We start from the raw sequence: 25,241 nt of genomic DNA on the forward strand, positions 1-25,241 counted from the left end.
CCCTACACCGCCTAGGAACGGGGTCCCTGTACCCTTGATGGGGGGGTCCCTGAATCCTCCGCGGAGGGGGGGGGTCCCCGCACCCGCTGACCAGGGTCCCGGCAGACCCCGCTGGCACCGCGCGCGCTCCCGGGAGCGGGATGGGGGGGGGGGGGGACAGGGGACACCCCGGCTGCCCCGGGGGCCGGTCCCGGGGCGGGGCGGGGCGGGGGGGGAAATCCCGGGCTACGCGCGGAGGCCCCGCCCCCCCCGGTATAAAGCGCGGCCGGGCGGGACCGGCACCGGCAGACGCGACGCGACGGTGAGTGCGGGGCGGGGGGGCCGGGGCGGCTCTGGGGGGGCGGCGGCGGCGGCCGCCGCCGGTGGTCCCGCTTCACGGCCCCGCTTCCTCCCTTCCTCCCTCCCTGCTTGGGGGGGGCCCGGAGCCCGGCTTGGGGGTGCGGGGAAGGGGCGGGAGCGGGCGGCGGCTCCGGCACGGCGGCCGCGACCCCAGCGTTGGGGGGGGGGGCTGTTGGGGAGCGGGGCTGGGGGTGGCCGAGCCCGGTGGGGGGGGGGATAGGGTGAGGACCCCCCCCCTTCGTTCGGGCGCGGGGTCCCGGTCCGGGCTGCGCTCGCCCCCCGGCGGCTGCGGGGCGCGGTGCGGGGCGCGGCCCCTCCGCGGAGCATCCCCGCGCGTCCCCCGTCCCGCGGGGCTTGGGGAGGGGGGGTGTTTGGGGGGATCCGGCCGCCTTCCCCCGAGGGCTCCGGGAGAGCCCAGCCGGCTCATCGGTGTCGTGAGCGGGGCGTCCTCTGCCTCCCCCCCCACCCCGGGGAGGCACCTGGCGCGGGGTGACAGCGGCTGCCCCGGCTCCATCCCCCCCCGGGAGTGGGTGCTCCCAGCCCCTCCTGCTCCCCCAAGCCTTCCCCTAACTGGTGTAACTGGTCCTGGGCGTCGCAGGTGCCTGTGGGGCTGGAGAGGGGGGGTGCCTTCATCTCCCAGCGTGGCTGGGTGAGGTTTCAAAGCCACCATGCACCTGCATCGCCGCTTCGGCCAAGCCTTGGGGTTCTCCAGGAGGCCCTGAAGCCCTGGAGATGCTGCTGGCAGCACCCCAGCCCCATGGGAGGGGACGGTGACCCGGTCCCGGTCCTTCCCTCTTTGGTGGCTCCGGCAATCTGTGCCCATGAGTTGGGGCAAAGCTGCTACCTCGAGGTGTGGGGCCATGGTGGTGGCCCGAGGATGGGGAGATGGGTGTCTGACGGAGGCGGGGAGGGCTGGAGGGTGTCCGGTCAGGGTGTTGAAACACGTCCCCAGCCTGCTACCTGCCAGGGCTTGCCTGGACATGCTGGGACTTGCCTTGTGGTGAGGTCACCCTGTTTATGTGCTCCGCCTGCCAGGAGATAGGAAGCTGGATTTCTATTTTTACCCAGGGATGTTCCTGCTGGGTTGGGAGCAGGGCTGGGCTGGGGCAGGGCGGGGGGTCGGGGTGGCCCCGGGGCTCTCCAGCCCCCCAGCAGCGTACCTGGGAATGCCCCCCTGGGGGGGTTGGATTTGGGCAGAAATCCTCCCTGCAGGAGGCTGAACACCCCGCCCTGGGGATGTTTAGGGGTGCAAGCTTGGGGGTCTGCTGTGGCGCCAGCTTTGGGGGTCCCAGATTGGGTGGGCAATGACAAAGCTGGCTTCCAGGCAAGGATTTTATTTCTGAGAATCCTTTTTTTTTAAAAAAAACAACAGATTTAATGAGTGCATCTGTCCAAGGGATGGGGGTCAAGCCTCAGCTCCTCCCCCTCTGCTCTGCCCCAGTGAGGCCCCATCTGCAGTGTGTCCAGTTCTGGGCTCCCCAGTTCAAGAAAGATGAGAGAGAGTCCAGCACAGGGCTACGAGGATGATGAGGGGACTGGAGCATCTCTCCTATGAGGGAGCTGGGCTTGTTCAGCCTGGAGAAGAGAAGGCTGAGAGGGGACCTTAGAAATGCCTCTAAATATCTGCAGGGTGGGTGTCAGGAGGACGGGGCCAGACTCTTTCCAGTGGTGCCCAGCGACAGGACAAGGGGCAACAGGCACAAACTGAAGCAGAGGAAGTTCCAGCTGCAGATGAGGAAGAACTTCTTCCCTCTGAGGGTGACGGAGCCCTGGCCCAGGCTGCCCAGGGAGGTTGTGGAGTCTCCTTCTCTGGAGATATTCAAGCCCCAGCTGGATGTGGTGCTGTGCAGCCTGCTGTGGGTGACCCTGCTTGGGCAGGGGGTTGGGCTGGGTGACCCACAGAGGGCCCTGCCAACCCTGAACATTCTGTGAATCCCAGAGCGTGGTTTGCTTTGCTCTGGTAAGGAGGTTCCTCAGAACCGTGGGAGGTATGAGGGATCCGTTGGCCCCACACATGTCCAAGGGGGAGGACTGCTCCAAAGGAAGGGCTCTGCCACTTGCGGTGGAGGTCAAGGTCGAGTCTTTTGCCACCAGCTTGGAAAAAACCAAAGAGGGTTCTGTCTCTGGTTACTCAACAGCTCCTTGCAGATAAGGAGAGTGGTTAACTGAGTGGTCAGGCTTGTGGCATGTTCTGGCAGTTGCTGAAAAGCCTCCCTTGTCGCCGGGCCTGGGTTCTCGAGATGAAGAAACTGGCCAGAAAAACATCCGGTTGCTTCACTTGCCCGTGTGCCAGCTTGCCTTGTGTCTGGGAGGAACTGGGACGGTGGCGGGGTTGTGGATGGAGCTGGTGGCGGCATCAGGATGCCGGATGCTCTGCCCCAGTGGGGCTTTGCCTGGTGGAGGAGGAATGGCGAGCGTCAACATCTGCACCTTCCCCGTCCTTCTGCATCGCGCTGGGCTGTGTTTGACCTCAGTCGTGCTCAGGCCTCTGCCCAAGGCGCTGATAAAATCCCCAGTGTCCGAGTCCAAGATGAGCCCTGGCAGATGGGGGTTCCCTCTGGGCTGCCTCATTGCAGAGCCCAACCCAGCTCGTCCCACCTTGCCGACTGCCCGCTTTGCCCTGGTAGCGAATGCACCAGCCCTTGCGCTTGCTCATGGCTTGCCCAACACCCCAGTAACTCGTTCTGCTTTCCTCCCAGCCACCGCAATGGCCTTGTCTCAGAGCAGGGCTGGCCAGATGCCGTGCAGCAGCAAGGTGTGCAGAAACCTCTTTGGCCCCGTGGACCACCACCAGCTCCAGAATGACTTTGAGGACCTGTTGAGGCAACACCTGGAAGAAGCTCAGCAGCGCTGGAATTTCAACTTTGAGACGGAGACTCCTTTGGAAGGACAGTTCAAGTGGGAGAGAGTCTTGCTTGCTGAGCAGCCACCCCAGGATGTCCACAGCCTGGCCGAGGCCACCAGCAGTGAGAGCAGGAGCTCCTTGGTCCACAAGGTCCCCTCCACGGACCGTCTTGGCACGATTTGCCCCAAGGGGTCTCAGCAGAGCTCAGAGGTTTACAGGGCTGGTTCCCTGCAGAGCTTGAAACGTGGGCAGACCACCATCAAGGGTGAGTGCTGGAGGCTTGGTGTCACTCCATGGGTGCTTGCTGGCATTGTTGGTGTCATGGCTCTCCTGGTGGGGACAGATGGTGGGAACAGATGGAGGGGACTTGGGTGCAAGAGCCCTGCCTGGCTCCTGAGCATGGGAGGGACCCCCCCTTCCCATGCATCTCTCTCCTGGAGGAGCAGAGCCCTCCTTCCAAGGGGAAAAGGCTGCAAACTGGGTACCTTTTGGTTGCTAGGGGTTAGGCAGGGGGCTTGTCTCAGGCTTGTGGGTCTTATAGCTGAAGATACCCCCAGATAGTTTGTCACCTTCATTTCCCAGTCTGAATCTGTCCTCTAAGATCAAGGCCTGGAGTGGAAATGGAGGTGAGACCAAACAGAAGAGATGGAGATGGAGGTTCTTCTCTCCAGGCACTTTGGGTGGGCGGGTGGCCCTAAGCTGGAGCCCACCTGGGCTGGGTTTTGGGGGGCTTCCCTGGAGACACCTCCCTCTTCCTGCCCCACTGCTCCCACCAGGCTGGAGACACTTTCCAACCCTCTCTTTCTGCCCTCCAGACTTCTACAGCTCCAAGCGGAGGATCGTCCCAGACAAGCCCAAGCCGTGACCTGGTGGTGCTCAGCTCCTCTGCCGTTGGGGACAGCTGCCCATGCTGCCGTGCCCTGGGGTTGTCCGTGGCTCTTCTCCCCACCCTGTCTGTATGAAGCAATGTAGAGTCTGTAGTTCCCTATTTATGAGTAGCCCTGGGGTCCTGAGGGACCCTCACTGTGTGCAATGTGTAGGAGTAGCCTGCGTTGAGGCTTGTAGCCCCACGGAGGGGGTGGAGGAGGACTGAAACGGACTGGTGGGACTAAGGCTTTGCCCTGCCTTCAGAGAAGAAAGAGCATGTCCTGCCCTGCGGTGGTGGGGCCAAGCATCGGCCTTGCACCATCCCACTGCCCTGCCATGGTACTTCCCCAGCCTGATGGCTGGCCACGGAGGACACTTGTGTCCCAGCTACCTGGTGATGCCAGGTATCCATAAGGAAGGGTCACCAGTATGGATTGCAGAGCCCTGGGACAGCCTGGCCCTGAGGACACCCTGGCTGCTGGTCCTCTTCCCGGCAGGATGGACCCAGCGGTGTCAAACCCTCATCCATGCGTGGAAGCGGAGTGACGTGGGGACTGCTCCTTCCCACAGCTGCCGGGGAGAGGAAATGCTGTTCCCTGGACAGCCCTTCCCTTGGGTGACTCACCGGTGCTGTCACCCGTTGGAGACAGGCTGCGGACGGTGACAAACCCGCTGGAGGTCCCCAGTGCTGAGCTCCATGTGGGACCAACGCTGCCTGGGAGGCTTTGGGGTCCCCTGGACCCAAACCCCCGCTTTCTTACCTTGATGTTGGCTTGCTGAGTGGTGCCCCCATGTTCCTGCCTCCAACACTGACACCGGGCTGGGGAGCTGCCTGCCCTGGCCATGTTGGGCTGCTCTAGGAAGGAGTCCTGCTCACCAGCAAGGATGACACCGAAAGAAGTTGTAGCTTTTTTTCCTGGACATTTTTTCCTCTGGGGCTGGAGGAGAGAGGACCCTCTCTTGGCTCTGTGGAGCGAGTGGCTTTGGCCACCTCTGGGATGTCCTGGAGCAAAGGCTGCTTGGTCCTTCAGTGCTGAAGGATGAGTCTCTGCTCTTGAAGGACTCAACACTGTCAGGTCTCAGCACTTTTGTGGGGTTCATCTCCTGCTCTGCCAGATTTGGACTCTGGAAACTGGTGCAAGATGGTCCCAGGCAGAAAAGGGACAGGATCGACCTCCTGCCTTGCACCACGATGCACTTTGCTGTCAGTGAAGCTGGCAAACTCCCAGCACTAAATGTTTATTTATATTTAAAAAAAATGCTATTAAATCTATGTGTGTGGGAAGGGGAAATACCTGTTTGTCTCTAGATGTTAACTCTGAATAAACACTTGTGGAAGGGAACTGGTGTCTCTGGTTAATGGGAATGACTGTGCTGGGTGTGGGTTCTGGCTGTGGGGAGGAGGATGCTCTGGTCTGGGTCCCTGCCTGGCTCTGGGGGCTTGGGGGTCCCTCTGGGGGTGCAGCCCTGGGCTGGGAGCTGCTGTTGGGCTGGCTGGGAGCAGGGCTGGCTGCTGCACAAACCCAGCTGTGCCCTGTGCGATGGCTGCAGTGTGAAGCAGGGAGTGTGAGGGCTGAGAGGGACTGAAGCTCACCACGACGCCTGTTCTCAACCCTGTTCCTTGGGACAGTGGCCTACTGTGGACCTGGGTGCAGGATTGGTGCTGCCACCGTGTCCTGAGCAGCTGCTGCTGCTGCCTGTGTGGGATCTCACTGCAGGGACTCTGGTGTGAATGTTGGCTCCTCTGCTGTCCACCCCATTCCCCCTTCCCCACTGTGACCCTGGTCCTCTACCCCTAGCCCCCAGGACACTGTCTACTGGGGCAGGTGGCCGTTAGCCATGGGCAAGCTGGTCACATCCCCCCCTTCTCATTTAAAGGTGTCCTGGGTGCCCTGTGTTGGGGGACAGGGATGTGTAAGAGCACGTGGTGGCACTGCTCATGGAAACATGCAGCAGCAAGTCCCAGGTGGGGACAGGACGGGAGCTGCTGCATGCCAGGGCTGAGATCCCCTGGGAGTCAGGGATGCCTCAACCATCAGCTGCGTCCTCCGAGGGCTGGGCAAGGCTTGGACGTGGACTGTGAGCTCGAGCTACATTTAATGGGATAAATGACCTCATTTGCAGAGGATCCAAGGGAAAAGAAAGTTTTGATGGTAGCAACCTTGTTGTGTCATTGTTCAACCGAGGATCCCGAAAGCGTCTGCCTGTCCCTGTAGCGTTGGTGACGCCCGGGCATGCCGATACCCCTTGAAATGCTTGCGGAGCACAATCAGCTGCTGCTGAGTCAAGCCCTACGGATTTAGCCCTTTTAATCTTCCCCCTTACGTCAGCCCTTGCAGCCCTCTTGGCCGCTGCCAGCTGCTCCCAGCTGCTCCCCTCTGCTGTCACCTCCCGTTGGTCAGGAGCGGTGGCGATGGAGGAAGCAAGAAATAAATCAGCAAATACCTCCTCATTCGTGTTTGCGGGGCTCTGAGGGCAGCCAGGGTCTGGCTCTGCTGTGCAATAGGGACCTCGGCACCGGGGCTTGAGTTTTGCACCCCTTGGGAGACCCCAGCCCACACCGCATCTCCTGGGTTGGGGGACACAGCTTTGGGGACACGAAACGGCGGTGGGCTTCCAGCAGCTGCAGAATGGATGGAAACCTTCTGCTTTCAAGCCCAGGTTGTTTGCTGCTCTCCCATGCCAGCCTGGCCCCAGCACGGAGCGAGGATGTTGGGGTTCAAACTCCCAAACTGGGCTGGGAGGAGGGTCGGGTTCTCCCCCTCCTTTCCCCACTATACTCAATCCTCTTTTGCAGAGACCTGCCGAGCATCTCCTCGGGGCTGGAAAGGGCCATTGCTGCTGTGGGGCTGGATCCTCACCCTCTGCTGCTGGAGCCTTGCTGGGCCAAGGGCATGAATCAATGAGCTCTTCCAGGGATATTTAGGGTTTTCCCCCCAAAAGCATCCTCAAGGAGAGCAAAGCCAAAATTCAGCCTTCTTTGTACAGCGGCAAACAGCCGCAGGGTTGCGAGACGGAGCGACAAAGGTGAGCTCGAAGGTGGTTTTTGCAAGCTCAGCACCCCAGCCCAGCCATGGGGTGGCTTCAGTCTGGGGTGACCGGCACCAGCTTCGCTTGGAGAGCGGAGGAGAAACAGCTGAGCCCTGACCTGGCCTGTGGATGCCCAGGTGCTGCTGCTTTGTTAGGTTAAACAGCAAACGAGCAGGGCTGGGCTGTGGTGGGGTGGGTGTGATGGGGCAGGGCACCTGCGAAGCTGGTTCCCAGCAGGGGATTTAACTGGCTGGGATGGGGAGGGATGGGGAGAGATGAGCAGGGCACTGGGCTCCAGGCCATGGCTCCTGCCCCAGGAGTCCAGGCTCAGAGCCACGCTGTGAGCCAGGGGGTGTTAATTCTAGGTATGACCTAAAGGTAATCGTTGGTGTTTCCCCTTGTTGTTATTTTAAGCTCTTGCTTGGGATTTTTTCCCATTTTGCAGTTGAAGTGAAGCAAAAATGCGTGCAACCTGTCCAATTCCCCTGCCCTCTCGCAGACCAGGGTGCTTGCGGGCCATGGGCAGCCGGTGGGTTTGGTGCCGGCTCTAAAGCTGAGTCGATAATTCAGGCAGGAGCCTGGGAAAAAGCATCGGTGTGAGCAGCATGGTGGGGGAGATCTCCAAATCCCGGGGCCAAGGAGCCTCTGCAGCGGGGTTTGCAGGGTTGTTCTGTCTTGGTAGGATGTTATAATCTGGGGTAGTTTGGGTATAATCTGGTAGTTTGGGTTATTTGGACTTTCAAAATAACATTTGCTGTTTCTCTGATGCTTTTCCCCTGCCCCAAACACCTTCCAGCCTTGGCCGGTCCGTTGCAGGCATGGAGACGATGGGGACCTGTGCTGTGGCTCCTGATGGCAGCGGCAGTGCCCTTGCTTTGGGATCAGGGGGGCTTGGGGGGATGGTGACCCTCCGGACAGGCCCCTCCTGCACCCCACTTGCGATGCGGCAAACAGGAAGCGCGTGAGCACCGGCAGTTGAGTGTAACCCCAAAACGGAAAGGCGCCTTGAGTAAGAGAGAGAAAATGAGAGCTCGGGTGCGGGGCAGGTCAGGCACCCTCGACACGGGGCTGGCATCCCTCCCGGCCTGGGGACCCTCGCTGCCCCCCACACCCCGAAACTGAGGGACCCTCTTGGCAGGTGGGAAAGGTAAGCTCTGCCGATCCGGGGACAGCTCGTGCATCACCTTAAAAAATAGAAAAGCAAGGGAAATAAGGGGTTTTGCTCTCTGTTGGTGAGCTGGGGGGGCTTTTTCTTGCTGCTGTGGGGGGACGTGGCTGGGGGCCCTTTTTGGGTGGCTGGGAGTAGCGTGGGGTGCTTCAGAAGGGAGGCAGGTCGCCGGGACTTGGTGATGATGTGGGAGGGACCCTGGTCGGCCGGGGGGTGCACGCTTCCCATCCCAGCCCCTCTCCTTCTTCTGTGCCTCTGTTGTGCGGTGGGCTCAGCTCAGCCCCCAGGGCTGGGGCAGGTAACTGGGGGCTTCCCATGCCTGAAACAACCCCACCTGCCCCCAGAGCTCTCATTTCCACTGCCTTAGAGGCTGGGACCACCATACAGGCACCTGGTTTCTGTCCCTGGCTTGCTGGGCGTCCTGTGGGGCTCTGGTGACTCCTCCAGACCCTCTCCTGCCCACCTATTGCTGCTGGATGGTGCTTGAGGGTGTTGTGCTTTACAGGGAAAGCGATGTTTTTGGGGCTTATTCCCACATTTCTGGTGCACCCCAGGATTTAGTGGAATCGCTGTTCACATTGGAAAAGGAAAGAGGGCTGGAGCAGCCAGGGGGGTTCCCTGGGCCAGGAGCGGAAAGCCAGGCTGTGGCCATCAGACGGCTCAAGCGTGGCCCTGCCTCTCCATCAGCCGCTCTTCACGGCTGTGGTTGCTTCCGCTCACTTTTTTGGCTTTGCCATGCAGACAGCAGCCCCTCACGGGGATGGCACGGTGGCTGCCGCCCACCCAGGATGGGGAGAGGGGAGCGGGGGGGGTCCTGAGCTCAGGCCCCACAAGCCAGGCTGAGCATGCAGGCGTGATGGAAACCTCCCCCAGCTCTTCCCGGAGGTGACTCATGGCTGTGAAAACCGGGGGAGGAATTTTAAAAGCTGCTGCTGAGCTCTGAGAAAGCAGGTGGAACCACCACGTTTTGCCCAGACCTCCAGCATCGCCTTGGCTGGTCCTTTTGCCGGTGTCACTTCCCGGCTGTGTCACTTCCCGGGTGGCTCTCGAGCCCTGGTGCATCCCCCATAGCCAGGGCAGAGCATGGGGAGATGTGGGATGGGTACGTGGCCAGAGGAGCTGCTTGGCCGGTGGGTGCTGGGCTCTCAGCTGGTGGGGACGGCTGCTGCTCGCTGCGGGTCGAGGCTCCGTTTGCGCCGCGCAATCAGAGATAGGCGCCTCGCTTCCTATTGCCAAACCCGGGGGTTGTTTACGCCAGCCAAAATGAATTTCCAGCTCCGTCCTGCTCCGCCGTCCCCCACAGCGAAGGTCTCGGGCGAGGAGAGAGCCGGCCAAGGCTCAGCACCCGCTGGTTTCCCCCTTGGCAGGGGTGAGCCGGGAGCCATGGCCGAGCGCCGGGCGGCTGCCAAGGGCCGGCGCATGGGCTCCAGCCGGCGCAAGCAGCTGCGTGAAGGCTCCGGTGAGGCACCGGCTGCAGCCCCCAGCCCCGGTGAGGAGCCGGCATCTGAAATCATACAGAGGGTGCAGGAATTCTTCAGGCAGCGGGACATGGACCAGGCAGGGTTTGTCACCCGCTCAGACATGCAGGTAAGGGATGGAGATGTCTTCTCGGGTCAAATGCCACCGTGGTGCCTGGAGACTGGATGATGGGTAGGTTTTTTCCCCTGATTTGCTTTGTTCTTAGAAATTGCAGGAGTGGGATTTCCCATGCAGCACGGAGGAGCTGGAGCTTGTCTTCGATGGGCTGGATGCCACCGGCACTGGGCGGTTGAGGACTGAGGAGTTCACTGCCGGGCTCTGTAAGTGCCAGCACACAGCCTCCGAGCAGCCTGGGTTCATCCTGGATGTAGCCCCGGTGCTCTCCTGGGGTGGGACCTGAAATGCTCCCCTTGCTGGGTGGCACACGATGGCCCCAGAAGTGTCCCCACGCCTGGGTCTCAGCCCATGGTTCGCCTGGTGAGGGGTCCCATTGCACCAAAAGGCCTTGTGGAAGCCGTGGGGTGGGAAGTCTTGGGCTTTGGGCTTTGCCGTTGCCCTGGCCGGGTGCTGAGGTCTTGTGGTGTCTGTCGGCAGGGCAGTTCCTGAGCTCCCAAAAAGCTGCCAGGGAGCACCGCCGGCGGAAAACGGCATCCCGGAGAGTTCGCTTGGTCCTCCCCAGCCCAGCGCTGGAGGGGATGGACAGTGAGGAGCGGAGACACTTTGCTGCCTTTATGGACCAGCTGGGCACGGACAACATCGCTGAAGAGTGAGGCGCCCTGTTTAGCACCCATGGGTGTCCTGCAGGATGGGGCAGAGCTGCCCAAGGGGGAAAGGCTTGGGGCAGGGCAGGGTGTTCCCCTTTGGTCCCCATGCAGACAGCGAGCCCAGAAATGGCTTGGAGGTGCTTTTGCCCCAAGTGCAGGAGCAGGGGACAGGGTCATGATCACCTCAGTGCTCATCTGTCCCCCAGAACACGTTCCCAATGGTGTGAGCTAAATGACCTGGGACCTCATAGCTGCCGCGTCTCTGGGGGGTTTCGGGGGATGCTCACCACAAAAAAATGTTCTCCCTGTAGACAGGAGATCTGGCAGCTCTGGGTGAAGCTCCGGCAGGATGAACCCCAGCTCCTGGGCAACCTAGAGGACTTTCTGGCCAAGATGAGGCACCGCATTCAAGAAGCCAAGAGCAAGAAGGAGGCTTTGGAGGTGACCCTGAACAAGTGAGTCGCCCCAGTGCGGTGGAGGGGGATGGGATGAGGACGAGGTGGAGCCCTCTGCTCACCCCAGCCTGGAGATGCACCCAAGGAGGGAGAAACCTGGGTGCTTTCGGCACCTCCATCAGTGGCTGGAGAAGAGGTTTGGCTCCCAGCCGATGTTTGGGGTTGGGCTCCCTCTACAGTCACGCAGGGGATGGCAAAAGTGCCGGATTCAGACTGCTGGACACATCCTTGCTGGGTGAACCCCTCTGGGCAAACCTGGCCGCAGCCTGCAGATCCCACGAGCAATGCAGGTCCCAGGAACCTGCACCCACTGCAGCAGGGTCTGACCACCTCTCTGGCCGTGCTGTCCCTGGCAGGCGCGTGGCCGAGCACGAGCAGGAGGTGCAGCAGCTCTGCGAGGCCCTGGAGCAGCAGATTCAGCAGGAGCAGCAGCGGCTGGAGCAGGAGGTGGGTCACCGGCTGCTCCTCTCCCCTTGGTGCTCACCCAAGGGGGGACCCAGCACCCCTGAACCTCCATGGCAGCTCCCAGACAGGTGGGTGGGTGCGTGCCAGCGTCCTTGTTGCCATTGCAGAGCATGGCCCGGAGCCACCAGCATGGCGTGGAGCTGCAGCGAGCGCTGGACGCCAGCGAGAGGGAGGTGCAGCGCTTGGTCAAGGCGCAGATGGAGGTGAGCTGGCCCCGAGCCCTGGTCCCTGATGGTGCACGTGGAGTCTCTGGGTTGTCCCCACAGCAGCAACATGGTGTTGTACAACGGGTCTCAGTCTGTCCTCACCAACCCTTGATGCAGGTTGTCACACAGCACCTCTCCTTTGCCACCCCATCCCCACGCTCCCCTCCATCTCCAAAGCATCCAAGTTGAGTTTCCCACCCAGCACCCTGAGGGGTGGAAGTTCAGCCCTGGGTCTGGAGGAGATGGTTATCCAACATTCTTTGGCATGGGTCTCGTGGGGGTCCTGGCACGGTGTGAGTGTCCTGGTTGCCATCCCACAGCTGGAGACGCGGTGCCGCAGCCTCCGCAGCACGCAGCAGGCCACCAGCACTGAAAACCGGCAGCTGGAGGAGAGCAACCGGGTGCTGGAGGACCGCCTGCAGCACCTCCACCGGCAGCTCCAGCAGACCCACGGGCGCCTGCGGACAGCGAGGGCTGCGGCAGCTCAGGAGCACGCGGAGAAGCCCGGGTGAGCAGCTGAGTGATCAGCATCTCCCTCTGCACCTCTGGTTCCTTCCTAGGGGTTGTGGTGGGTGGGGAATGAGTTTGATGAGTCTCAGCCGTCGTGGTGCTTCAGTGGTCTCCAAGGTGCAGATTAATCGTGGTTAGGTGTGAAAAGCACCAGGAAAAATCCAGGACTCTCAGCACCACGGACTGAATGTGTCCCTGTAAGGCAGCGCCAGCAGACATGGGGACATCCTTCACCCAGAAGGACCCAACCAGGACTGATGCAGGGGTCGTGGGTTTTGCTGTCCTGCTCCATCGTTGCCTCTGGGGCTGGGGACAACCCTGGGGCAGGGGTGGACGCGGTAAAGGGGATGCAATGGCCATTTTGACCCTGTGCTCTGTGTTTGCAGGGACGGAGCGGTGGCAGAGCTGCCTGGCGAGCTGCCCCTGTCCCCGCAGGTACTTCAGCTGGGTGTGCAGGGATGGGACGGGCCTCCATGCTCCACGGCCTCGTGCTGTTTGGTTCAGGGCTCCTGGGGAGCCCAGGAGCACCAGCTGCTTCTGCAGCAGAGGCAGTGTCTGCCCTAAAAGCTTTCTCAAAGTGGGTCAGCGCGGTGCCCTACAGATGCTTGGGAAGGGAGGGGGTAGCAGCACGTTAGTCCTGATACCCACCTGAAATCCTGGGGGTATGGTGGATACCTGCTGGAGAGCTCAGCATCATTCCGTGTGAATATGCTCCCTTGCCAAGTGCTTTTCTCTCTCCCCTTCCCACCCTGTTTGCTGCAGAGTCCGGAGAAGAGCGAGAAGTACCGTTCCGAGATGCGGCTCAGGCTGGGGTCCCAGAGCACCGAGCCCAAAGTCAGGAGCACCCACCAAGTGTAAGGGGTCCTGGGCAACAGCTGCTGCTTCAGCTCGTGCCCTTGACGTCTGCGAGCTGGTGCGAGCACCCAAGTCCTTCACCCTCCCCAGGGAAAACACGATGTTTATTTCCTTTCAATGGCCCTTTCCCGCGCACTCATCTCTCATCCTGGAGATCAGACCTCTTACCCCGGTTCGCCAGCCCATGTTGCTCCCTGGGCTCAGGCATTCGCCGTAACCTGGCCATGAGTTGTCTTTCCATCTCCGATAACGTGAACACGGAGCCTGGGAAGAGGCAGGCTGGCTTGCTGGGCAGGACACAGCCCCAGGTCTGGCTCCCTGGGTGTGCATCCCCTTCTCCCTGTCCCTGTCACTGCTTCTGTGAACCTCCAGTAGACCCAGAGGACGAAGACAGTCGGGTTTGGGGAGGGATGGGGTGAGGCGATGGAGGACAAGTCCCCCAGTACCGGTGCAGGTGGATGGGAGGGAGCTGCAGCCCGACCCAGGGGCTGGGCTGACCCCCTGCTATTTTCTGCCCTTTCCAGGGTCTGGGAAGTGCTGCCAGCAGAAATAAGCATTTTGGGAGCCTCACCGAGAGCGAGCTCTGCAGAAGAGGACCTGTTCCCAGAATTTCTGAAAGCGGAACCCTTTTCTGACCAAAGCTCTTTGCTAAGAGAGATGAATGATGCAATAGCAGCTCTGAGCAAACAGCTGAAGCCACAGGCACCGGGCGCACCCCCTGCACCGGCAGACGCTGCCCGTCACCCCCGGGATGATGCTGAGCTTCAAACAGGGCCGGAGGCAGCCGCAGCCCATGGCACAACCCCCGGGGTCCTGCGAGAGACCCTCCCCGGTCACGTTGGTCACAAGCTGTTTGAAGGAGACCTGAAAGAGGGACCAGCAGCAGCTGAGCTTCGCGCTCCAGGCGTGACACAGGCTGGTGCGTCTGTGGGAGCCGGGCACCGCAGGGCTCAGGAGCTGGGGGCAGAGCAGGGAGAGAGCACGGAGGAGGCACGGAGGATGTTATTCCTGCAAGGAAAGGGCCCTGGTGTGAAGGAGCTGATGCTGAACGCAGCTGAGCATCCACAAGGAACACTGGGAGAGAGCGTGGAGGCAGGAGAGCAGGCGCTTGTGGAGGTGGAGGGAGAAGGATGGATGCAGGAAAAAACAGGTTGGGAAAAGGCAGAGCTCCCAGGAGAAGCTGAGGAAGCAGCACTAAACCAGGGTGAAAATCTGGAGGCAGGTCTGGGACCACCCGAGGCTGGGGAGGCAGGTCTGGCAGCGGGATGGCAGCGTGCCGCAGATGAGCTTGGCCCGGCTGCGGCTCTGGAAGGATGTGCGCAGCTGGGGGAAGAGGCTGACCTGCCGCCAGGGCTCTCCGAGAAACTTGAAGTAAATCCTGGAGAGCACCTGGAGCCAGAGCCACCATCCTGGGGTGAGGCGGGAATGGGAGCAGCGCAGGGGGCCGGTGTCCTCCCCGAGGTGACAGTGGCTGCTGACCCCGGGATGCTGGAGGAAGAACGCTTCGGTGCGGAGGTGCAGCCCAGGGAAGAGACTTTAGATGCCGACGTTCCATCAGCTCAGCGTGGAGGGGGCAGCGGAGCTGGGGCCGAGGAAGGGGAGGTGGAGGTGACACAGCCGCGGGGTGAGTCTGCGAGGGCAGAGGCAGCGTGGGGAGCGAGCGTGGCTGCAGAGGTGCCGCTGGCCGTGCCGCCTGCCAACGTGCAGGAAGGTGGAGCGGGAACAGATGTGCAACCGCTGGAGGCCCAGCGCGGTGATGCCAACGTGCAGCTGCTCGCAGAGGCGAAGGCAGAGCTGGGAGGGAGCGTGGCTCCGGGTGCGCAGACACTGGAGGAGGATGATAAACCACAGCGAGGACTGGGGGAGGAAACCGGTGCTGCTGCGGTGCATGGTGAGGGTCCTTCCCCAGCAGAAACACCTGCGGGGAGCCCAAATGGGGGTGGGCTGTTCCCAGTTCAGGCTCAGGCACTGGAAATGGTGGGGGCAGAGGAGTCTCAGGCAGACAGGCAGCTGTGTGGGGATCCCAGTCCAGAAGTCCCCCAAGGAGGGGGGGACCATGCAGCCATGCAGCAAGGGGATGAGGCTGAAGACAGAGGACGAGGGCAGGGCAAGCATGAGCTGCCACATCAGCCCATGATGGATCTGCATGGGGCAGGATTTGGGCAAGGAGAGGGGGCTGGTGCAGAGGAGCAGCCTGGAGCTGAGGGCAGTGAACGCAGCGCTGTCAGGGGGGACCCCCATTATCTGCCTGTGGTGCCAATTAGGGCGCAGAGGCCAGGAGCGGAGGTGGATGGAGATGTACAGCACCCAGAGGAGGAGGGGGAGCTGGAACTGATGCAGGGAGAGGACATCAGTGAGGATGGGCTGTTCCAGGAGCTGGTGGAGTCAGAGGACTCCCAGGGAGGCATGCTGCTGTGTGGGGATGCCAGCCCAGAACCCCCCCAGGGAGGGGAGGGTCAGGCAGCTGTTCAGCTCAGGGAGGAGGCTGAGGATGGGGGACAAGGGCAGGATGGGCATGAGCTGCCACAAGAGCCTGTGCTTGATCTGCAGGGAGAGGAGACTGGTGCAGACAGTCAACCTCTGGAGGAGGCTGAAAGCCTGGATGTGCTGGAGGACCAGGGCACTGATGCTGATGTGCAGCTGTTTGCAGTAGTGGATGAGCTCAAACCGATCCCAGGAGGGAGCACGGAGGCAGATTTGCAGCTCCTGAGCAAGGCTGGCTCCTTGGATACCGAGCAGGGAGGGAGCGTGGCTCCAGATCTGCAACCCCTGGATCGGGTTGATGAACCAGAGTCAGTAGGAATGGAGGCAGAGGATGCTCAGGTGGCCACGCAGCTGCATGTGGGTCTCAGCCCAGAAGCCCTATGGGGAGGGGAGGGTGGAACAGCCTTGCAGCTCATGGAGGAGGCTGAGGACGGGAGACCAGGGCAGGATGAGCATGAGGAGCCACACGAGCCTGTACTTGATCTGCAGGGAGCTGGAGTCGGGCATGGAGAGGGGGCTGCTGCACGTGGGCAACCATGGGAGGAGGCTGAAAACCTGGATGTGCTGGAGGACCAGGGCACTGATGCCAACGTGCAGGAGCTTGCAGAGTTGGATGAGCTCAAACCGATCCCAGGAGGGAACACAGAGGCAGATCTGCAGCTCCTGAGCGAGGCTGGCTCCTTGGATACCGAGCAGGGAGGGAGTGTGGCTCCAGATGTGCAACCCCTGGATCGGGTTGATGAACCAGAGTCAGCGGAAATAGAGGCAGAGGATGCTCAGGCAGACACGCAGCTGCATGTGGGTCTCAGCCCAGAAGCCCTATGGGGAGGGGAGGGTAGAACAGCCATGCAGCACCTGGATGAGGCTGAGGATGGGGGGCAAGGGCAGGATGGGCATGAGCTGCCACGCAAGCCTGTGCTTGATCTGCAGGGAACTGGATTTGGGCAGGGAGAAGGGGTTGCTGCACGTGGGCAACCGTGGGAAGAGGAGGCTGAAACCCTGGATGTGCTGGAGGATCAGAGAACTGATGCTAGTGTGCAGGTGTTTGCAGTGGTGGACAAGCTGAGAGTGACCCTAGGAGGGAGCACGGAGGCGGATCTGCAGCTCCTGAGTGAGACCAGCTCCCTGGATACCGAGCAGGGAGGGAGTGTGGCTCCAAATGTGCAGCCCCTGGATGAAGTTGATGAACCAGAATCAGTGGAAAAGGTGGAAGGAGAGGACTCCTGGGCAGACACGCAGCTGCATGGGGGTGCCAGCCTTGAAACCCTCCAGGGAGGAGGGGACCATGCAGTCTTGCAGCTCGTGGAGGAGGCTGAGGATGGGGAACAAGGGCAGGACAGGCATGAGATGCCACACAAGCCTGTGCTTCACCCACAGGGAGCAGGAATCGTGCAAGGAGAGGGGGTTGCTGCAGGTGGGCAGCCTTGGGAGGAGGCTGAAAACCTGGATGCACTGGAGGCTCAAAGCGCTGATGCCAATGTGCAGCCACTCATAGAGGAGCTCCCACCACCCTCAGGAGGGAGCACAGAGGCAGATCTGCAGCTCCTGGGGACAGAACAGGGTGTGAGTGTGGCTCCAGATGTGCAACCCCTGGATCAGGTTGACAAACCAGAGTCAGTGCAAATGGAGGCAGAGGACTCTCGTGTAGACACGCAGCTGCGTGGGCCTGCCAGCCTTGAAACCCTGCAGGAAGAGGGGGACCGTGCAGCCTTGCAACTCATGGAAGGGGTTGAGGATGGGGAACAGGGGCAGAGCGAGCGTGGTCTGCCACATGAGTCTTTGCTTCACCCCCACGGAGTGACCGTCAGGCAGGGAGAGGGGGCTGCTGCATGTGGGCAACCGTGGGAGGAGGCTGAAAGCCTGGATGTCCTGGAGGACCAGGGCACTGATGCCGATGTGCAGGTGCTTGCAGTGGTGGACGAGCTCAAACCGACCCCAGGAGGGAGCAAGGAGACAGATTTGCAGCCCCTGAGCAAGGCTGGCTCCCTGGGGACAGAGCAGGGAGAGAGCGTGGCTCCAGATGTGCAACCCCTGGATCGGGTTGATGAACCAGAGTCAGAGGAAATGGAGGCAGAGGATGCTCAGGCAGCCATGCAGCTGCATGTGGGTCTCAGCCCAGAAGCCCTATGGGGAGGGGAGGGTGGAACAGCCGTTCAGCTCCTGGATGAGGCTGAGGATGGGGCACAAGGGCAGGATGGGCATGAGCTGCCGCATGTGCTTGATCTGCAGGGAGCTGGAGCTGGGCAGGGAGAGGGGGCTGCTGTGGGTGGGCAGCTTTGGGAGGAGGCTGAAAGCCTGGGCATGCTGGATGACCAGAGCACTGATGCCAATGTGCAGGTTCTAGCAGAGGTGGACAAGCTCAAACCTATCCCAGGAGGGAGCATGGAGGCAGATCTGCAGCTCTTGAGCAAGACCAGCTCCTTGGATGCAGAGCAGGGAGGGAGTGTGGCTCCAGATGTGCAGCCCCTGGATGAGGTTGATGAACCAGGATCAGTGGAAAAGGTGGAAGGAGAGGACTCCTGGGCAGACACGCAGCTGCATGGGGGTGCCAGCCTTGAAACCCTCCAGGGAGGAGGGGACCATGCAGCCTTGCAGCTCGTGGAGGAGGCTGAGGATGGGGAACAAGGGCAGGACAGGCATGAGATGCCACATGAGCCTGTGCGTGATCTGGCACCCCTGGGTGCAGCTGGGATGCGGGAAGGGGAGCAGAGCCAGGCTCCTGGTTTGGAGGCAGGTCTGCGAGCAGTTCACGCTGCAGAGGAATGGGAAGGAGGTGATGGTGCACGTGTGTCCCCTCTAGCTGAGGCCGCTTCATATCCTGAGCCTGCCTCTGCTGCAGAGGGTCCTGGTCTGGAAGCAAAGCTGGGAGCACTCACTGGTCCTGATGGGCAGATCCTGGAGGATACGCAGAGTCTGGAATTACCGCAGGGAGAGAGGGCTGCTGCAGAGGGGAGGCCTCTGGATGGAGCCCAAATTCTGGACATGGTGCGGGGAGAGAGGCTGGAGGCAGGGGCGAGGAGTTTAGCCGAAACTCAGGGTCTAGGGCTAAAGCAGGGCCGTGATGACGGTGCATCTGTGCTGGCACCCCTGGTGTCTGAGCTGATGTTGCAAATCGGCACGCTAAAGATGGAAACAATGATGCAGGAGGATGTTCTCATTCCAGATGTGCGGCGGCTAGGTGCTTCAGGACAGGCAGCCCAAAGCGAGGTTCAGGAGCAGGTCTCAGCACAGGCAGATAAGGTGAGGCTTGACACTGCTTCCCAACAGCCAGAGGAGAAGCCACTGCGTGTGATGGAAACAGAGCAGGTAGCTGCTGGACCTGCTGAGCCTTCAAAACAAGAGGTGACACCAGCATCAACCCTCCACCTGAGGGTCCAACAGGAGGAAGATGCTGGGAATGATCAGTCGGGAATGGTCCTCAGAGACAGCTCACTGAGGGACGCAGCCAACAGCAGCATGCAGCCTCAAAGGCAACTCTTGAGAGAACAGAGTGAAGACCTCAATGTTGGTCAACAGGAGAAGAAGCAAGAGGTTGGGCGAAAAACAAGCCAAGAAGGCGAGCCCAGCCCAGGAGAGCCAGGGGCTGTGACTGCAGATGGGGCAGGAGCAGCCCCAAGGGGTTCTCCTGAAGCCTCCCTGGACCCCGACCACCTCTACAACGTGCTGTTTGTTGGGGACTCCCACGTGGGCAAAACATCGTTCCTGTACAGGTTGCACGCCGACACCTTCAACCCACACCTGACTGCCACAGTAGGTAGGTACCCTCTAGCTCCTCTCCAGCATGGCTCTGCACCCACTTGGATCACCATTGCAATTCCCTTTCCTCCACCCAATGAGCCATTACACACATGTTATAGCTCATGCCGAGTGTGCTGTACAACCTGTCACCAAGGACCAAACAGGCCCTCCAACTTCATATGTCTGGATGCTCCTGAGCAGGCAATACTGGTCCTCCTTGCCCTCCTTAGGGCACCAGTACTAATGGCCCTAGTGCTGTTCTCTCTGCTTTGCCTTTCAGTTATATTCTCCTCTCTTACCCAACCTGGTTTTACTCATCGTGAGATTAGAGACCTTCCCAAAATCCAGCCATCAAAGATCTAAAAGCTGGAGGTTGGCTCAGGACCAGCCCGCTTGAGTTGTATCCTCAGACCACGCTGCACCATGAGCCTTCTCTGTCCACCACCGCAGGGATGAACGCTACAATATCAAAATATCTGGTTTTGTGTCTCCTAGGACTGGATTATCAGGTCAAAAACCTCGTCGTGGACAACAAGCGCTTTGCTCTCCGCCTGTGGGACTCAGCTGGTCAGGAAAGGTAAGGTGCTGTGCTGTCTGCTTGAGGAGAGCCACCTGCGGGGTTCTTCTTTCTTTCCAGGTAGTTTAGTGGAAATGAATGTTCTTGGCTTTGCAAAGGAGGGGTGTTTAAGATGGGACTCTGTACAGCGTGAGATCTGATATAGAATAATAAAGGAAGTAATTAAGATAAAAATAAGCCCTCGGGCTGTTTGTACGGCCTCTGTGACCAGGATAGGAGCAAAATCTGGGTTTTGCCTCTTTTGTAGACGTGAATTCCCAGCTTTCCCACTGGGATTTCACATCATTCCTAGGCAAAACCTCCTTAGACCGTATTGGTGACCACTTGAAACGCACGCAGGTACCACAGCATCACCAAGCAGTTCTTCCGGAAGGCGGACGGGGTCGTGCTGATGTACGATATCACGTCGGAGTACTCCTTCTCAGACGTGCGGTACTGGCTGAGCTGCATCCAGGTGGGTGAGGCAGGAAAACCTCGTTCTGTCCCCGAGGTCTGGGAACTGGCAGTGACTCAGAGGTCAGCATTTCCCGACCTGACCTCTGCCTCTGGTTAGGGACGGACATCTGGGGATGACCAAGCCCTTTGTAAAGGGCATTCTGCTTTGCTTTGGTTAGAAAATAATTTTTCTCAGAGGATTTAAATTCAGATACTGACAATTATCACATTTTTGCAGTGTTTGCTGGGGTAATTTGTTGATAAAATCATTATGATCAACATTTTAAAAATTAGAAAATGGTGCAGAGGAATGGAAAATGACGGAGCCCTGGCCCAGGCTGCCCAGGGAGGCTGTGGAGTCTCCTTCTCTGGAGATATTCCAGCCCCGCCTGGATGCGGTGCTGTGCAACCTGCTCTGGGTGACCCTGCTTGGGCAGGGGGTTGGGCTGGGTGACCCACAGAGGTCCCTTCCAACCCCTGCCATTCTGTGATTCTGTGAAAATGATTTTGATAACACTTTTAAATCAAGAATATTATACTTTGAATCCTGGTAGATGGGAGGTAACTTATGCCTTATTAAAAACTTCTTGTCAGAGATTTCCAGTCAAGTACGAAGTCAGTGTTTAAAAATGCTGGAACAAAACAGGATGTCACCTTGCTTGGGGACTGTAAATCTCAGCCAGAGCACCTTCCGGGGGGTTCCTGAGGTCAAACACAAAGTGAGTTCACTACGAGGGGAACTCGTGCAGTGCTCTGCCCTGTTAATAGACCAGGACAGATGATTTAAGGGGAAAAAAACCCTTTCTTAAATGAATCTAACAGCATTTAAGAATTTAAGGTTTTGTTATCAGCCCAAATCCCTGGGCATCCTTCACGGTGCTCCAGGATGCTCCTAGGCAGCATGGCTGGCTGTGATTCAAGGGAGATTCAGATGCGCTCCTGATCCTCCCCTCTTTAATTGCCCAGGAAGGAGCGGAAGATGGAGTCGCGATTCTGCTTCTCGGGAACAAAACCGACTGCGCTGCAGAGAGACAGGTCCCTGCGAAGGAGGGGGAACGCTTGGCCAAGGTAGGTGCAGGGCCCTGCCAAAGCCTGCTGTCCACCCGCGTTGGGCAAGGACAGCTGGGGGTGGGTGCCACCAGCCTGAGGACCCTGAATCTGCATTTTGTGCATCAGTATGCGGCAAAATGAGCTCTGAACCCATCTTTCACCCTTCACTGCCTTGCTTTCCCCTTGCCATCTTAGTTTTAACTTGGCACCACCCCAGTAAAAACAGTTTATGGAGCTGGATCTGTAAATTAAAACACTTTCAGCTCTGCTCATCTTTGCTCTGAAGTGTCATGTGTCTTCCCAGCATTATATAAATAACAAAACCACCGAGCCCTACCCTATTTTAAAGACACTGAAATGCCTGAAGTACGATTAATCGCTTCAAATGTAGATGGCTAATAAAACTTAGGTGAGAAGATTCTTCATAGTTTAATTTCAAAGTTTATGGGATTCATGTCAGTATCCATTGACCAGTTTTACAAACGGAGACAGTGGGACAAGGGATTGGATGCTTTTTTTTGGCCCCCAAAACCAGTCACTGGCGGGCACAAAAGACCTGGGAACATTTAGCTACGTCTCCGTATTCGCTCCATTAACCAGAGCACGTCGCATCTCATTCTGTCTGCAGTGTCAGCCTTTTCCTCGCTATTAAAAGTTGGTGTTGTAGCTACCAGAAAAACTGGATTTCACCCTCACGTTCCAGTAAATAAGTTACTGAGTTATGTCCTTGTGTCCCTCCCACTTCCCTTTGATCATGACAGTCCCTTGGCTATTTACTCCCTTATTAAGCTATTCCAGTGCAAGAAAATCACATTTCTCTTTGGGCTCTGTGTCTTCCAGGAGCATCAGCTCATGTTCTATGAGTGCAGCGCTGCCTCAGGCCACAACGTCTCTGAGTCCATGGTCAGCTTAATCAGGTGAGGCAAGTGCTTGGATTTTGCCAGCTGTCCTGGATTTAATGGGCTCCCTCCATGCTTTTATAACTCCAAATGCCAGTGTGTTCACTGTCACCAGAGACTCCATGCACCCAAATGTCAGGGAAAACTCGGAGCAGCACGCGCACAGCTGGGATGAGCTGGAGAGAATAAGGTGTCTCCTGAATAGTCAGCATTGCAAGGAGATTAATAAAACCCTTCTCAGGATGCTGCTGATTTCTCGCTGGGTTGGCTGAAATAAATTCTGCCTGTGATTTGATTTAGGTTGGCGTTTTTAGCAGAGCCCACAGTTCTCAAATTGCCCTGAGCTGCTTTCAGCCATGCTGAGCCTCCTTTACTGATGCTTGTCAAGACAAACAGCACAGTAATGCAAAATATGGGGGAAATACCTGGCAAATTTTCTTCCTTTTCTCCCAGGTTGCTCAAAGATCGTGAAGATGAATTAAAAAATAAGGCACGAGAGGTACCAAAGCCACCCCAGAAGAAGGGCTGCTGCTGGTGATGGACAGACCTCCCCCCCAGTGATCTGAAACTGCGGTGACAGCCAGAAAAGCATAAAAACAGCCCTCGGACACCATCTCCGCTCCCCACGTGTCTGCCTTCCCTGATCGCCCTCGGATGCTGAGAGCAAAAGCCGGCTGTCTCCCAGCCCCTTCCTCGCTCCTCTCCTGCCGTCATCCAGAGCACATGAGCCGTCTGAAAAGAAACCCAGCTGGATCTGAGATGCTGGAATAATACTGGCAGCAGCAGGGAGCAAAATCCAGTCTCGGGATAAAAGAAATTCAGATGTTGGAACAGGCTGCCCAGGGAGGTGGTGGAGTCCCCATCCCTGGAGGTGTTTAAAAAAAGTGTAGATGTGGCACCTGGGGACATGGTTTAGGAGGCATGGTGGTGTCAGGGTGACGGTTGGACTTGATGATCTTAGAGGTCTTTTCCAACCTATGATTCTATGAACTGAATACTGGGAACCACCCGAAAGCTGGTGTATAAAATGAGGGGGTTTAGGACCATTGGTGCCGCTCTGCAGCGGTGACGTTTGCTCTGGCTTTACAGGCTGATCGGGTTTGACCTGGACCAACAAGATACGCGGCATATCCTAAATGCACTTTTTAAGTCTCTCCAGCTAGGCAAGGTAAAGCTGGCTTTTCTCTTTTCTGGTTTATCATGCCAGTGAGCAGTAACGGCTCTTGACAGAAAGCTACTAAAAGCTACTCAAAATAAGTTCAAAAGCCCCAAAACAAGGATAATAGAAGGAACACTGGCGTGGTGGGATATATGATCAGATAAAAACCTTGCAAGAGCCCTGCTCATTGCGTTGCTGCCAGAGCAGATCTTCACACTGCTGCAACAAATCTCAGGATGGGCCGGGGAGACGGAGCTGCTGCACCCTGCCCTTCTGCAGCTGAGACGGTTTCTTTCTGAAGTATTGAATTGGTTTTTAAACCCAGCATGAAAAATCTAAACAAGCACATGTCCCAAATTCAAGGGTTTTTTTTTTCGCTTTTTACAGCTTGATGCAGAGAACTACAGTTTTGCAGAGAAAGATGTACAGACTAAATAAATAAGAATACAAGTGTTTTATTTTAGTGGTTTTTTATATTGGGTTGCCTCACCCCCAGCAGTTCCACAGGTGTATTTAAAGACTGCTTACATGCAGATTTTGGGGAAGTAGGACTGCTCAGATAGGTTTGCTTTTCGTTATTTGTATGTATATTATGGCAAAGCACAGTAGTAACCAGTTTCTGCTTTACAAAAATATAGTGACAACAAGAGTTGGTTTTCTAATAACATTATTTAAAAAAAAAAAAAAGTGTATCACTCTGAATGTTTCTGACTGTTACAGCTCAACTTTCCAAGGAAACCAGGTTTAAGAGCTCCTGATGAGATTAACTAACATCCCCATTGATGGAAAATTTGCAGTTTAAGGTTAGTCTTTATCAGACAACGACAAATCTCCACAGGAGAGACCTGCAACGCACAGAGCCAGGCGAGAGCAGACGTTCTGGGTTCTGCCGCTCACAGAATTCCTGCTTGAACTGGGGTCAGCTCTGTGTGACACCCAAAAAACATTCCGTGGAAACGATGTTGATTTGCAGATGCATGAAGACCACCGACGGACCAAGCTCATGCTCAGAAAAAATCAGGGTTATGAGATTCCCCAGGTAGGGTACAGCTTTGCAATGACACAGGAATTTCCGAGTCTTTTATGGGTGAGTTGTCTCCTTCGCACGCCCCATCTCAGTGCTCCAACACCTCGGTACCACTGAAGCTCCCATCCCCTGAGTGTCTTCCCCCAGCTGCCCCTGCCATGAGCCATCCTCCCACGGCTCTATCGGTAAAAGGCTTTCTCTTCTCTTCTCAATGCAAGACATTTATACTCCCATTCTGCATCAGCCCCTCTTTCCCATATTTCATTATAAAATACTTTTACTGGTGGAGCAGTGGGAGCAGCCTGAAGACGGTAGCTCCTCAGGAAGAGTTTACGTGTCAGCTCAGAGCTGTGCCTGGATTTGGTATTCAGGGTATCTAACAACGGGATTTTTGGGTTTTTTTTGGGTCTGTCTTCACTATTTCTGCTTTGCTGTTTTATCTTAAAATAACATAAGTCCAAGCACACTTTGCAAGTCTGGTCTGTGATCAGAGAAGCACCGTTTTAGCCTGGATAACCCCAAAAGGCTCTTTTTACCGGGTCTGCAATTGTTCCCGGCTGCATGACCCCCATGCAGAGCTGCCCAGCTGTGTGTACACCAAAGCCATCTACCAGCTCAGCTTTTCGCTTCGGCTAAATTTGCTGGGATTATGTGTGGGAGATGCCGCTTTGCCGAGTGGTAGCAGGATTCGCAGGAAATCGTTTTGATTTGCTTGAGGAAGGAGCTGAGGAGACCAAGGCTGAATTCTCCCATTAGATGGCAGCAAATGCAGCGATACCTTCCAATCGTGCAATATTGGTGCTGCAAAAACAGACCGGGGAGCTCGGACAGGGCCCAGAGGAGAGACCTGCAAGGGAAAAAGCTTCCTGGAGCAGCAGGCAGAAAGAAG

The 25,241-nt window shown here is 58.0% G+C and overlaps 2 protein-coding genes across 2 annotated transcripts; both read left to right on the forward strand.

The window, feature by feature from the left end:
- The first annotated feature begins 237 nt into the window (after positions 1-237).
- CDKN1A (cyclin dependent kinase inhibitor 1A) lies at positions 238-5,388 on the forward strand. Its single transcript, XM_075443203.1, has 3 exons — positions 238-301; positions 3,039-3,449; positions 4,000-5,388. Exons 2-3 carry the CDS (start codon positions 3,047-3,049, stop codon positions 4,047-4,049), a joined length of 453 nt encoding a protein of 150 aa, XP_075299318.1. The 5' UTR covers positions 238-301; positions 3,039-3,046; the 3' UTR covers positions 4,050-5,388.
- A 2,771-nt stretch (positions 5,389-8,159) lies between these two features.
- On the forward strand, positions 8,160-23,820 carry RAB44 (RAB44, member RAS oncogene family). Its single transcript, XM_075443173.1, has 18 exons — positions 8,160-8,228; positions 9,617-9,836; positions 9,934-10,048; positions 10,323-10,494; positions 10,804-10,947; positions 11,304-11,394; positions 11,520-11,615; positions 11,939-12,126; positions 12,515-12,563; positions 12,891-12,982; positions 13,508-13,902; positions 16,815-16,829; positions 18,646-19,221; positions 19,701-19,782; positions 20,122-20,236; positions 21,184-21,285; positions 22,108-22,184; positions 22,620-23,820. The coding sequence occupies exons 2-18, from the start codon at positions 9,633-9,635 to the stop codon at positions 22,702-22,704; spliced, it is 2,598 nt and encodes an 865-aa protein (XP_075299288.1). The 5' UTR covers positions 8,160-8,228; positions 9,617-9,632; the 3' UTR covers positions 22,705-23,820.
- The last annotated feature ends 1,421 nt before the right edge of the window (positions 23,821-25,241 follow it).

This window comes from Opisthocomus hoazin, chromosome 25 (assembly GCF_030867145.1).
Source record: "Opisthocomus hoazin isolate bOpiHoa1 chromosome 25, bOpiHoa1.hap1, whole genome shotgun sequence".
In the NCBI taxonomy this organism is placed as follows: domain Eukaryota; kingdom Metazoa; phylum Chordata; class Aves; order Opisthocomiformes; family Opisthocomidae; genus Opisthocomus; species Opisthocomus hoazin.

Bases quoted from the DNA above. Each gene is read 5' to 3' on its own strand.
- RAB44 (XM_075443173.1), top strand. From the start codon at position 9,633: ATGGCCGAGCGCCGGGCGGCTGCCAAGGGCCGGCGCATGGGCTCCAGC. The intron at 10,049-10,322 runs GTAAGTGCCAGC...GTCTGTCGGCAG, and splicing joins GGAGTTCACTGCCGGGCTCT to GGCAGTTCCTGAGCTCCCAA. The intron at 12,564-12,890 runs GTACTTCAGCTG...TGTTTGCTGCAG, and splicing joins AGCTGCCCCTGTCCCCGCAG to AGTCCGGAGAAGAGCGAGAA.
- CDKN1A (XM_075443203.1), top strand. From the start codon at position 3,047: ATGGCCTTGTCTCAGAGCAGGGCTGGCCAGATGCCGTGCAGCAGCAAG. The intron at 3,450-3,999 runs GTGAGTGCTGGA...TCTGCCCTCCAG, and splicing joins TGGGCAGACCACCATCAAGG to ACTTCTACAGCTCCAAGCGG.